The 13,958-nt window shown below is 36.6% G+C and overlaps 1 protein-coding gene across 1 annotated transcript; it reads left to right on the top strand.

The window, feature by feature from the left end:
• Positions 1 to 3,185: 3,185 nt before the first annotated feature.
• olfcd1 (olfactory receptor C family, d1) lies at positions 3,186 to 10,043 on the top strand. The gene is made up of 6 exons (XM_021467838.3): positions 3,186 to 5,344; positions 5,414 to 5,702; positions 6,553 to 7,341; positions 7,414 to 7,641; positions 8,150 to 8,273; positions 8,390 to 10,043. The coding sequence occupies exons 1-6, from the start codon at positions 5,124 to 5,126 to the stop codon at positions 9,286 to 9,288; spliced, it is 2,550 nt and encodes an 849-aa protein (XP_021323513.1). The 5' UTR covers positions 3,186 to 5,123; the 3' UTR covers positions 9,289 to 10,043.
• The last annotated feature ends 3,915 nt before the right edge of the window (positions 10,044 to 13,958 follow it).

Below are 13,958 nucleotides of genomic sequence, written 5' to 3' on the forward strand. Positions count from 1 at the left end.
CTTTTCTGAGCCTGTCAAGTCCTTCTTTTGACCCATTTTGCCAAAGGTAAGGAAGTTGCCTAATAATTATGCACACCTGATATAGGGTGTTGTTGTCATTAGACCACACCCCTTCTCATTACAGAGATGCACATCACCTAATATTCTTAATTGGTAGTAGGCTTTCGAGCCTATACAGCTTGAAGTAAGACAACATGCATAAAGAGGATGATGTGGTCAAAATACTCATTTGCCTAATAATTCTGCACTCCCTGTATGAACTTTTTAGATCGTTTTAGAACAATTTGTGTATAATAGAAATGCACAATATGTGACTTTTTTTTAAAAGCAATAACATAACACATATGTAGTCATAAACATGTTTTGACAGTTAATATGACGGTGATTTGATGCTTCATAATAGTTGCAGACACCTTTACCAATATCAAAATGCTTTTGTAAACATCCAGTTATTCTTTACACCAATTAAAAAAAAAAAAAAAACGGCTACTATAATACTACTATGGGTACTATAATAAGGAAAATCCGCTCTAACTGTAAAACTAAATAAACTGCTCTTGACACATAAAAGGGCCAAGCATGCAGACCACAACAAGGTGGAAAGTTATTGCGTATAATATTTAACAAACTGTTTCCTATGAATTTTATGTAATTTAGCTCACATGGATAATTGAATATTATTCAGATGATGTCATTACGCTGCTGAGCTGTCAGACAATCGTGGCATTGCTGATCATGATTTCGAGGATCGATAGATCTGGCCTTTACAACACACGCAGCGATCTCAAATCAGTTCATCCAGACATTTTAATCCGATTCACGAACTTGTTTGAAGAACCAAATTAGCCAGAGATCAGTTATTAAGATTTATCTTAGATCATTTAAGCGAGCTACAAAGAACAGACCCCTAGTCATAGGTTGCTGAAACATAAGCCTAAACAATCTACTAGATTTAAGTGATTTTAGGAGATATTAAACAAAATTTTACATTTATTTGCCAGGCAGTAATGTTGATTAATATCACATTTAAAGTACAAAATGATTACACAACATGATCAGCATAAAACATTAAAACAATTTCTAAAACAAACAATTGTCAAAGAGTCATCATACCTGACAGGCCCGGCCCCAAGCAATTTGGCACCCTAGGCAAGATTTCAGGTGGCGCCCCGTCACATCATAGTACATTACATATACTCATAAGAAACTAAATAGCTTCGTTGTAGTGGCAATTTTCTTTAAAGAGGCGCTCTCTGTGGTCAAGAAACAAAGTCTTACTCGGAATGTCTTTTTAAAGTTTTATTCTTTGCAAAGAAGGTCACAGTCATACAGCAACAACAGTTTCTGCAGAGTGAGACACTGAAGTCAAGTGTGTTCACCCTTTTATCTGGTTTTTACTGCTTACAAGGTCAAACCCTAATACTGCCCATTCTGACAACAGTTTCTACAGAATGAGACACTGAAGCAAAGTATGTTCACTGTTCTATCTAGTTTGTACTGCTTGCAAGGTCAAATCCTTATAAGGCCCATTCTGTACATGCATCAGGTGCTCCGCTGTTTCTGCTGTAAGTTTCCACTACACATGTTTATCTAAAATGAATTTCCATTACATTCGTCTTGGACATAATTTTATTTAAATTAAGCAATTGCACATTCAAAATACTTAGAAAGAAGGATTTGCACCGATGGGACTGAGAAACCTCAGCAGTGCATCTGAAGACAGAAGAGGAGTATGCGACACCAGTCTAATAATAAACACGTGATTTCAAAAATAAAATAAGATGAAATAATATAAATGAAAAACCTAAAGATACAAGCATGATGTAGACTACTGTATAATACACTATGTACGTTTTCTGATATAAAATTATATAAGTAATTCATATAAGTAACAATTTAAATTTTATTGTCATTACAGTGAATTGCTAATTAGCAGAATGCAAAAAAATGAGTAAATTGCAGCATAATATACCATGTGGTAATGCTAAGCTATGCTTTAACAACAATGATGTGCACTTTAACACTGATGTAAAGTTTTTGATAAATGCACTTTATACACTGTGAACTGTAACACAACAAAAGCTTACGACTATAGTTAAAATCAAGAGCATTTTGATTGACTACTACAAGCTGGGAAAACATCAGATAACCATGCCAATCCAATTAACGTTATAACGCCTAATGCTCCTGAAAATATCTAATATTTACACATTTGCCTGAGAAAGGAATGATGGGGGTAGTTACATTACTGTTACTATTTTCCATTACATGCCCTTCCATAACATAAGCTGACGTTAAATCTAACAGATAGAGCTAGCTATTTATTGATTAGCAAACCATGTTATGCCATACCAGTCAACACTGGGATGTAAAAATATGGGACAGCAATTAGCTTTAAAAAGAAGACATAGCAAACATTAGAAAATATTATCAATAGCATCAAATATTTTGCCTATTAAAATCAATGGCCTATACAGAAAATAAATCAAGTTATAAAATCCCATTCACTTTTTACTGTATTTAAATATTGATTAGCATTACTACAGTTATTTAGTGAAGAGCAGCAATCTCTCATTTTGTTTTTTGATAACAGAGGTGTAACTGTAAGAATGCACAGATCTATAGGCTAATGAAAGCATTAGTTTAGTAACTGTTTGTGCTCATTTAAGAAAAAAAAATGTTGGGTTTAAAATAATACAAGCAGAACAAACATGTTTACATATTATTAAATGTATGTGACTGTTTAAACACACCTAAATCCCCCAAGTATGCCAAACTTTCGCTCCTCTTTAAATTGCGTGTACAGAAGCGGAACAGTTTATCATACAGACAGAGCACGTCCAGTAGTCAGACTGCATGCATACACTGATTTAGGGGTTGCGTCGATCGACGCACAGCTTTAAGGGGAAAAAGTGAATGCAGACATTTTTATAAACGTGCTTTCAAGCCAAACTAAAGCGAAAGCACAATTCTCTTGAACAGCTCTTGCAATTATATAACATTTGAGATCATAGAAAGTTTAAACATACGGGGCAACTACGGGGAAATACTTAAACGTGACGAGTATGTGTCAAGCTAATTAATGGCAATATCGATCAGGGATACAGTAAAACAATCATCTTTGTTGTATCATTACCTCTGTCTTTGTCGTGTTTTTCCTCATCTTCTTTTCTTTTTTTGCCTCCCCTGCGCACTAGACAGCTTGGGATGTTTTGACATCTTGAGCATGTTGACCCATCAAAAAAAAAATGAACACCGTAGCAGGTACAGTCTAATTATTTGGAGGGGGCATCTTAGGCGAGTAGATTTTATTATTATTATACTACTACTACTTAGTAGGCTATGCACTATGCAGTTAAATTAATGTGGGCTTATTCTTTTCTGAAGTCATACCAACTTGTTTTGAGTATAGTGGAAGTTACTTTTTTTTTCTTCCCCCATTTCTGGCGCCCCCCCTGTGCGTACTGCGCCCTTAGCATTTGCCTATACTGCCTATGCCACGGGCTGGCCCTGATACCCGACAATGTAGAAACTGTGTGGGAAGTTTCATCTGATTACAGATGCTTTCCTGAGTGTTTTGCCAATTCTCCTTAAATACCCAAAATGTCATAAATTCAAATTAATAAAAATATTTCAACGTTTTAACTGGGCATTTTACCCTCTGAGCCTAATACCATTCATTCATTCATTTTCTTGTCTTCTTAGTCTCTTTATTAATCTTGGGTTGCCACAGCGGAATGAACCGCCAACTTATCCAGCACATTTTTACACAGCAGATGCCCCTCCGGCCGCAACCCATCTCTGGGAAACATCCACACACAAATTTACACACACACTCATACACTATGGACAATTAAGCTTAACTAATTCACCTGTACCGCATGTCTTTGGACTGTGGGGCAAACCGGAGCACCCGGAGGAAACCCACACGAACACAGGGAGAACATGCAAACTCCTCACAGAAATGCCAACTAAGCCGAAAATCGAACCAGCGACTTTCTTGCTGTGAGGCAACAACACTACCTACTGCTTCCCCTTGCCTAATACCATCTGAGGAAAAAGACAAGACTTGACAAAAAATCTAATCCAGGACATCCTCTCCCATGAGGACAAAATTTATCCAAATCTGAGATCATCTATTTTGGTCTATGATACTGAGATAAAACTGAGATCACATTTACACTCACACTGAGACCTTTAAAATGATACCAAGCATGACAAGTTAAAATCTACAAATTCTGTAAATATACATACATCATCATTTCACTATTCATTAATTTTCTTTTCTTTTAGTACCTTTATTAATCTGGGGTCGCCATAGAGGAAAGAACCGCCATCTTCTCCACCATATGTTTTATGTAGCAGATGTCCTTCCAGCCACAACCCATCACTGGGAAACATCCATACACACTTATTCACACACATACGGACACTTTAGTTTACCTAATTCAATTGTACCGCATGTTTTTGGACTTGTGGGGGAAACCAGAGCACCCAGAGGAAACCCATGTGAACGCGGAGAGAGCATGCAAACTCACAGAAATGCCATCTAACCGAGCCAAGGCTCGAACCAGCATCCTTCTTGATGTGAGGCGACACCACTACCTACTGCGCCACCTCGTTACCCCTCATTTCACCGTATATACTTAAAATCTGGTAATTCCTGAGCAACTGCTCAATGACCCAGGCCGTATATATTTGGGCTGGACAAGAGGGCCTTAGGATGGGTGGTGGGTCAGCTATCCAGATGGATTTCTTGTGATCCTCTCAGAAGATTAATGAGTTTATTGTTTTATTGCATAGTAGTTCTCATCGTCTGATCTTAGAGAATTTCACAGCAGTTTTCAGCATTTGATATTATGGAAAAATATAACCATCCTTACAGATGCATAAGACTAAATTGCTACTTGATGCCAGATAAATACAGGCCCTGATCCTAATACAATAGAGCACCTACCTGTAAAATATTGAGGAATAGAAGTGCATCATGGTCTTCTTGGTAGATATAATTAGTGTCAATGATGTAGGATTCCAACCCTGAAGGGCATTTTAAGATGCCATAAAAGGCAGTACAAACCTTGTTCTGCTTCAAAGGTATCTGCTAGCATACTGTACATGTGAGCATGACAAAGAAGTCTGAGTTATTGCTGTTAATGGTGCTGGTGACACATGGCATCTGTGTACCCAATTTAGCACAAGTCTGCAGACTTCTTGGTCAGCCTGCCCTTCCTCTACTCTCTGAAGAAAGAAACATTAACATTGGGGCAATTTTCTCATTGCACAAAAGTGCTCTTTTGAAGAGCCATAATTTCACTTCCAAACCAAAGCAAACAACATGTGGCGGGTAAGTGTGATATGATGGCTAGACTCAAACATGACTCTGCTTATAGTAACTAAACTGCTTTTTTTACAGCTTGAACCTCCGTGAATTTAAATTTGTTCAAACACTAATTTTTGCCATTGAGGAGATTAATAACAGCTCTCTGTTGCCTGGTGCGTCACTGGGCTATAAAATATATGATTCCTGTGGCTCAGTAGCTCAAGCTATTTTCTCAGGCATGGCTTTGATGAACGGTTATGAAGAGACTTTGAGTGATACATCTTGTTCTACACCACCAGCTGTTCATGCTATTGTAGGAGAATCAAACTCATCTCCCACAATTGGCCTGGCATCAGTAGTTGGTCCATTTAGCTTACCTCTTGTAAGAATTCCTATTTTAATGCTCCTTTTGAATCTGTGGTATAACAGTTTATGAGAAACTTCTGCATCCCACTATGCAAATGTCTATTTAGTGGTGCATTAAAAATCAAAAGTCGTAATCATTTGATTAAATGAAGTTAATAATAAAATGTATTTATAGATTTTAATGAGACTATAGTAAACCAATATATATATATATATATATATATATATATATATATATATATATATATATATATATATATATATATATATATATATATATATATATAGTAAAGGTTACTTAATTTATTTTATTTCGCAATTGAATTTATTTAAAACATTTTACTATGAAAATGTACGCTACCGGTCAAACATTTTACAATTTTTTAATGTTTTAAAATAAGCTTCTGCTCAGCTATGCTGCATTTATATAATTGGAAAATAAAGAATAAATTGTAAAATTGTGAAGTGTGACTGCACTATAAAATAATTGTTCAAAAGTAGTTTGTAGTTTAATTTAATATTTTATTCATGTGATTTTAATGATTAATTTTTAGTTTTATTGCTCTAGTCTTCAGTTACATGATCCTTCAGAAACCATTATAACAATAACTATTATTATTATTAATAATAGTAATGGTAATAGTAATAAAAGCATTAATGAGGAGTAATAATTTCATTTGAAATTATATACAATAAGAATTTAATTTCAATATTATATTTTAACGATATTACTGTATATTTTGTTAAAAGTTTTAGCAAGAAATAGCAACAAGAAAATCTGATACCAGCAGAAGGCTAATGTTCATATATGAAAAATTTTAATCTGATTAACAATACCAATAAATAAGTTTTTTCTTTTTCTTCAGGTCAGTCATTTTGCTACATGTTCATGCCTGAGTAACAGAAAAAGATTTCGAACCTTTTTTAGAACAATACCCAGCGATTATTACCAAAGCCGAGCACTGGCTCAACTTGTCAAACACTTTGGCTGGACCTGGGTTGGGACAGTCAGAAGCCGCAGTGACTATGGTAATAATGGCATTGCAACATTTGAGGAAGCAGCAAAACAAGAGGGGATTTGTATTGAATACTCAGAAGCTGTATTCAAAACAGATCCAGAAGTACAGTTTCTGAAGACAATAGAAGTAATAAAGAAGGCAACCACAAAGGTGGTGGTGGCGTTTATGGCATTTGGAGATTTTGTCCTCCTTTTGAAAGTAATGGCACAACAAAACATTACAGGGATACAGTGGATCGGTAGTGAGTCCTGGATAACATCGCGAAATCTTGCAGAAACAAAGGAATACCATTTTCTCTCTGGAGCTGTGGGTTTTGCTATTGCAAATTCCAAACCTGTTGGCCTACGAGAGTTCTTAATGAATGTGCACCCTGATAAAGAGCTAAACAATGAACTTTTAAAAGAATTTTGGGAAACTGTTTTTCTTTGCTCTTTCAGGAACAGCAGCAGTGGTGGATGTACTGGCTCAGAAAAACTGTCAGAGCTTCAGAATGAATACACTGATTTCTCAGAATTACGAATCGAAAATAAAGTATACACTGCTGTGTATGCTGTTGCACATTCTTTGCATAATGTTCTAAAAGGCTTCAAATTCTTCACCAACAGCAGCAAAAAGCAATTGCCCACACCACAGAAGGTATATTTACAGCAAAATAACGAAATTAACTAACAATGATTTCATGTATATTTTCTATCATTTTTTCTCCAGGTGTTGGAATATTTGAGAGATGTGAACTTCACTGTCAATACGAATGAGAATATCTTCTTTGATGCAAGTGGTGATCCAGTGGCAAGATACGACTTGGTGAACTGGCAGCCTACTAAGGATGGAAGTCTGCAGTTTAAACTTGTGGGCATCTATGACAGTTCACTGCCTTCAGAGCAACGTCTTCAAATCAATCAGGAATCCATGTTATGGGCAGGAAACAGTGGACAAGTACATCAATATTATATACATTAACAAACTGATGAAGGTTTGAATTATGAAAAAGACAACAATCAAACAACAGTCAGTAAAGTCAATATGACTGCAAATATACAGTAAACACTTATATTTTCACCACTTACAAAAATGGTTTTAAGTCAGCTATTTCTGCCTTTTGGTGATTAAGAAGAACTGTGGCAACATCTCCAAGAGACTTGAAGAAACCTAACTGTGTGGAGCACTGACTACTGTCTGATGCAAACAAAATGTCACTGGATTATTATAATTAGAATGTTTGTAAATGTAAACCGATATCCCTACTGACCAACAAAAGTTAGAAAAACTGACCTAAAGCAATTTTAGTTGTTGAAAATATAATATTCTAATAATTTTAGCTAACACTATATGAAATTTCTGTTGTGTAATACCTGTAACAAATCATTCCAACAATTGTCAAATAAATCAAGTGGAAGTGAATATCATTAACTAGGGGCTCAACTAAAAATGTATTTTGTTATAGTTGCCTGTGTCCGTGTGCAGTGAGAGCTGTCCCCCTGGAACAAGAAAAGCTGTGCAAAAAGGAAGACCCATCTGCTGTTATGACTGTATCCCATGCGCAGAGGGAGAAATCAGTAATTATACAGGTAAAATAGTAGTTGTGAGATACCTCTCATAAAAGTTTGGTGAAGTGTAAACCTAGGTCAAGTAATTTGAAATGTATTTTCTACTTGAATAATCTTATCTTGAAATTCTTTCACAGATTCTAGTGACTGTTTTCCTTGTGGTTTGGAGTACTGGTCAAATGAAAGCAAAGACAGATGTGTACTTAAAGTCATTGAATTCCTTTCCTATACAGAAATCATGGGTGTGGGGCTTTGTATTTTCTCCTTCATTGGGGTATTATTAACTGCAACGGTGTCTTTTCTGTTTTATTTTTATAAAGAAACACCTATTGTCAGGGCCAACAACTCAGAGTTGAGCTTCCTGCTGCTCTTCTCATTAACTCTGTGTTTTCTCTGTTCACTTACATTCATTGGTCGTCCCACTGACTGGTCCTGTATGTTGCGTCACACAGCATTTGGGATCACTTTTGTCCTCTGTATTTCCTGTGTTCTGGGGAAAACAATAGTGGTTTTAATGGCATTCAGGGCTACACTTCCAGGAAGTAATGTCATGAAATGGTTTGGGCCTCTTCAACAGAGACTTAGTGTAGTTTCTTTAACATTAATACAGGTGATCATCTGTGTTCTTTGGTTAACAATGTCTCCTCCTTTCCCATTTCTAAATTTGAGTTATTACAGAGAAAAGATCATCCTAGAATGTAACTTAGGTTCAGCTTTTGGTTTCTGGGCTGTTCTGGGTTATACTGGCCTGTTATCAACCTTGTGTTTTGTTTTAGCTTTTTTTGCTCGAAAACTCCCAGATAACTTCAATGAAGCCAAGTTCATCACTTTCAGCATGCTAATTTTCTGTGCTGTCTGGCTCACATTTATCCCAGCTTATGTCAGTGCTCCTGGAAAATATACTGTTGCTGTGCAATTATTTGCTATTTTAGCTTCTAGTTTTGGTTTACTATTTTGCATATTTGCCCCAAAATGTTACATTATTTTGCTAAAACCTGAAAAAAACACAAAGAAACAAATGATGGGAAAGTCCTAAAACTTGGCACCTTGATTCTTGATCCATAAATTTAAAATGAATTACCAAACCACCCCCAACCACCAACACACACATACAGTATGTATAAATACTGTTTATGTTATGTTTTTTAAAATATTTTTTTAAATTAGTATATTAGTTGTTGAGCAGAGATCAGGGTCCCATGATAAATAAGTAAATAAAAAACACCCATGAATGACAATAAACAGGAAATTAAATTAACAGAATTTTCAGCAGATTTTTGTATAAAGATATTTTAAACTGGGCCAGCCATGGCCTAACGGAATACCAAGGATTGTAGTAATAAAATTGCATTATAGCAGCACTCTCTTTCAGGATTATCTGAACCTTTAGTTCTGTTCTCCACAGGATGTGGCAGACTCTACGGTATAGGCCGGGTCAGCACTACGCACAGTGAAGTCTCAGTAACCATCTTGACAGCCATTTACTGGATCTGCATAATGTACTTCTTGATTAAAAATGACATTGACTTTTTACAGCTAACAACAAATGTTGATGTAGTTTAATGGCATTTACTAGTTCTAGCTTACCTCACTGATTTCCTACAATAGGATATGTACCAGAGATCCTCACCTGCCATCATGAGATGTATAGTAATGATAAAATAAATATTTGTCCACTGATTTGTGGTTTAAATGCTTTTTTATTAAAAAATTTTATAAGCAAAATTGCTTATTTAGCATATTTCCAGTTCAATTACTGTGTAGGAAGCGAAGTGAATCAGCACCAAGCTGTGCATCAGATTGCGCAATAGTTTGCAAACTGGGTTAAGCATGTGCCTTTTGCTTACTCAGTGTATGCTAACAATGTAATATTTTATTAAATGTTTTATACATTGTAGACATTTTTATTATATGTCCCCTAGAGCTAAAGATCTTTCTCGGGTTTAATTTCTATCATTTTAGACAGAGTCGGGCCGGGCTTGGCTTGCGCAGTAAATGAACAATCATGCGATGCATTTCGATTAGTGCGAGAAAGTAATTAAATCGTTTGTTACAACATGAAATTCCCTCCTTGCAAATGTAAAAACAAAAGATGACGGAGAAGTCAAAAAGAACAAATTTTGACTGCAGTCAGGTTAGCCACCAGTTCAGAAAGAACCTGTCATTCTAGCCGCAAAGGTATTTCGGCGGTCGCTCATGCACTGCGTATTACGGTAGATCACTAAACAGCACAGCAAGCTGACAGGGAAGATGATGAGGCCACTCACTACATTGAAACCGCTGTCATGAAAAATTAAATGGATGTTCTTGGTTGGTAAAAGAAGAACAAACAATCATACCCAAAAGTTGCAAAAATAGCCAGATCAGAACTATGCATCTTGGCATGTAGCAGCAGCAGTGAAAGGGTGTTCAGTGCTGCTGGACCCACCATCGTGAGTGCAGGACTGCGCTAAAGACATTTACAGTGGATTCAATAATGTTCCTCCACAAAAAACATGTAGCCTAATCTTGGTGAGTAAAGTTATTATTTTTTTTATTATAAATAAAAATTAATTAAACTATAAAATTGTAACGTAGACAGAGTATACAGGCTAATGTTCGCATTATTCTTTTAAAAATCCAGCTTCACCTTCGCCTTAATGCCAGATTGTTTGGCTTTATAAGGCTGTCAATCAAAATGTACATGTCGGGCTCAAGCCGAATTCTGTCGGACTCGTGGCCTATCGGACCTAATTTTTATGGCCTAATTACAGCTCTAATGTCCCCACTTTGCACATGATAGGTAATGTAAACATTGATCATGCATAAGAACATGGTAAAACCACAAGACACACATAGAACGTGGCTTTCTTGAGATGGTTTGAGATGCCTCAACAAATCTACGAAAAGGCGGCTCACCAAGCTCGGAAAGCAATTAGAGCAGGGCTTTTTATCAGACTCTTTACAACTGCAATGTTTTTCCAAGGACATGCCCATCTTGTGTCGCTAATTGACTGCTTTAACTCTAAGCTCCTTTTGGTGCTGCTAGTATGCATGGGGAGTTCCAGGTTATTAGAAAAATGCATACAGCTTCTCAAGGATTTAAAAAAAAAACTTAGAGCAACGGTGGCTAAAGTGTATATTGCACAAGCGTCCAGAAAGTGCTATATGTGTCTATAAATTCCTGTCACATCGACTCTTTCAGAACAGTCAACAAAACCTAGAAATCTTTCCTTCATCTCCATTTTCTAAGTGTATCTCATACACACAGCCATTGTTCCTCTTTCAAACTGTGTGCTTATCTTGTCTTTGACCATACAAGCAGCTATTTAAAAAATAATAATTTTGTGTGTCAGGGCTCATTAGATTGAATTAGGCATTTAATTGAGTACAGAAAACATTGTCACACCTGGCAGTGCCACTGCTCTGTATATAGACGATGTGGTGCGCCATCTGTTTTTGTTTTTGTAGCTTTGCTAAAATATTGTTACAGTCACAAACTCCATTTGCAGTAAAAGCAGGTCATTACACTGAATTACACTAAAACAATCTTTAAGGGAAGCAGAATACTGTATTCTAGGGATGGGAAGATTAACCGATATGTATCGATACGCGGTCATGCGCGTGCACGATGCGAGTGCATCGGTTGAGCAGCAGAGGATAAATGAAATTTTGGAAGCAAATCGAGATGCATCGGTTTTTGCGAGATGCATCGATTTTTCCGAGATACAGCTTATATTTTTAATATAGAATGTATTTTTTATTTATTAACAAGTGTTGTCAACCTGTTTTTGGCGCATAATTTAATCGACCTACATAAAGTAAGCCTTAGCAACGGATTTGCGGATGTGCACACACTACAACTCTACAAAATGTATCAGGTGTGCGGATGAAGCTAGTGGAGCGCCCTCAGAAAGCGCGAGAAGCAAAACAAACATTTTATTCCCCACTGAGTTTTAAATCTAAAGTATGGCAAGCAACATTATGGATTTAAGGATGGACGACATGACAGGACAGATGCAATTTGCAAAATGTGCCGCGCATCTGTAAAATACGCGGGCAGTACGACTAATCTGATATCTCACTTGAAGCGGCGCCACGGTGTTGTTGTGAAAGCATCTTCTAGTGTTTCTGCATCCCCGGCTTTCGCACTGCTTTAACCAGCTCCAAAAGTGGTGAGAAAAGCATTGAAAGTTTTTTTTCCATGCGCAACAGTTCTGCTCGCTCTACGCCAATAACGAATGCTATTGCATTGTTCATCTGCAAAGATATTCAGCCTAGTGTCACGGAGAACGAAGGTTTTAAACACCTCCTCCTGTTAATTTTTATTTAATAATAATAATAATAATGTTAATAATAATAATGATAAAAATAATTGGGTGTCACGGTGGCACAGTGGGTAGTTTGACCACCTCACAGCAAGAAGATTGCTGGTTTGTTATATTTTTATTAGCCTGTTGTTTACAGTGACAGTGATGTTTCAACGTAGCATAACACTGCTAGTTCACGACCTTAAGTTTTAAATAATCAGTGGCAAAATATCTTTGTAAAACTTGTTTTCATAGTTGAAAAGTTAAATCACAATTCTTGTTGTGCAATGCTAAATTTATTTATGTTGAAAGAGTGCAAATATATATATTTTTTAATATATATTGCACTTATACATTCTGTTTATCTTGAAAATACTTAAATAATATGTGCTATATGTTCTAAAATGGCCCTCTACTGTAAACTGACACTCTGGCTCTGAGAGAAGAGCCAGTTTGTAAAAAAGTCTTGGTTTTGCTTGGTTAATAAATAATCAAACTCATTCAATGGCACAGCATCCTCTTTCACATCATCTCATAAACTTGATCTAATTAGTTAGTGCTGAAATATCGCATTGTATCGTGATATGGGTGTGAATCGTATCGTGTCGCATCGCAATATGTCACAAATGTATCGCTAATATATCGGATCGTATTCTTTGTATCGAGATGCGTATCGGATCGGCATTATAGCTTAGATGCCCAACCCTACTGTATTCGTCTCTTTGCTGTATTTAATGAATGCAAATGTAGGGTTGGGTATCATTTGAGGTTATTTAAGGCCGGTGCTAATTCAATACTTTTAAAATGGTACCAGTGCCATTTTTGTTTGTTAAGAATTAAAAGTTTGTTTAGAATTAAATGTTCAGAGATGGTGCAACACAACACATACCTATATGTGCCTTTGATGTGATGCTTCTTACGTGCTTGACACAGCACCAGTGGCACTGAAATTCATATGCTGATTCGGTCCGGTGCATACCGGTTACACAGTACCCAACCCTATGCATATGATTTGTAGTAATCAGATGAAAACTAGCGATTTTGCTAACCAAACATTGTTTTCAGATATGTGTGTAAGTCAGAAGTGTCCAAACTCGGTCCTGGAGGGCTGGTGTCCTGCATATTTTAGTTCCAATCCCAATTTAACACACCTGAACCAGCTAATCAACCTCTTCCTATGTGTGCTGGAAACTTCCAGGGAGGCATGTTGAAGGAAGTAGGAGCTAAACTATTCAGGACACTGGCCCTCCAGGACCAAGTTTGGGCATCCTTGATGTAAGTAAAGTGGTGATGGTCCAGAGTCCTTTGTGCCCAAATCCCCCGGTGATGTTGTTTTACTCGTAAGTCACTACAACCGATCTTCCCATTCATAAGCCCTATCGCTGCCAAACCTACCAGCTGCTGTGTTTAATGAAGA

The sequence above is a fragment of the Danio rerio genome, chromosome 18 (genome assembly GCF_049306965.1).
Source record: "Danio rerio strain Tuebingen ecotype United States chromosome 18, GRCz12tu, whole genome shotgun sequence".
In the NCBI taxonomy this organism is placed as follows: domain Eukaryota; kingdom Metazoa; phylum Chordata; class Actinopteri; order Cypriniformes; family Danionidae; genus Danio; species Danio rerio.

Coding starts and splice junctions, on each gene's coding strand:
- olfcd1 (XM_021467838.3), top strand. CDS start 5,124: ATGACAAAGAAGTCTGAGTTATTGCTGTTAATGGTGCTGGTGACACAT. Junction 5,703..6,552: donor GTCCATTTAGCTTACCTCTT/GTAAGAATTCCT, acceptor CTTTTTCTTCAG/GTCAGTCATTTTGCTACATG. Junction 7,642..8,149: donor GGGCAGGAAACAGTGGACAA/GTACATCAATAT, acceptor ATTTTGTTATAG/TTGCCTGTGTCCGTGTGCAG.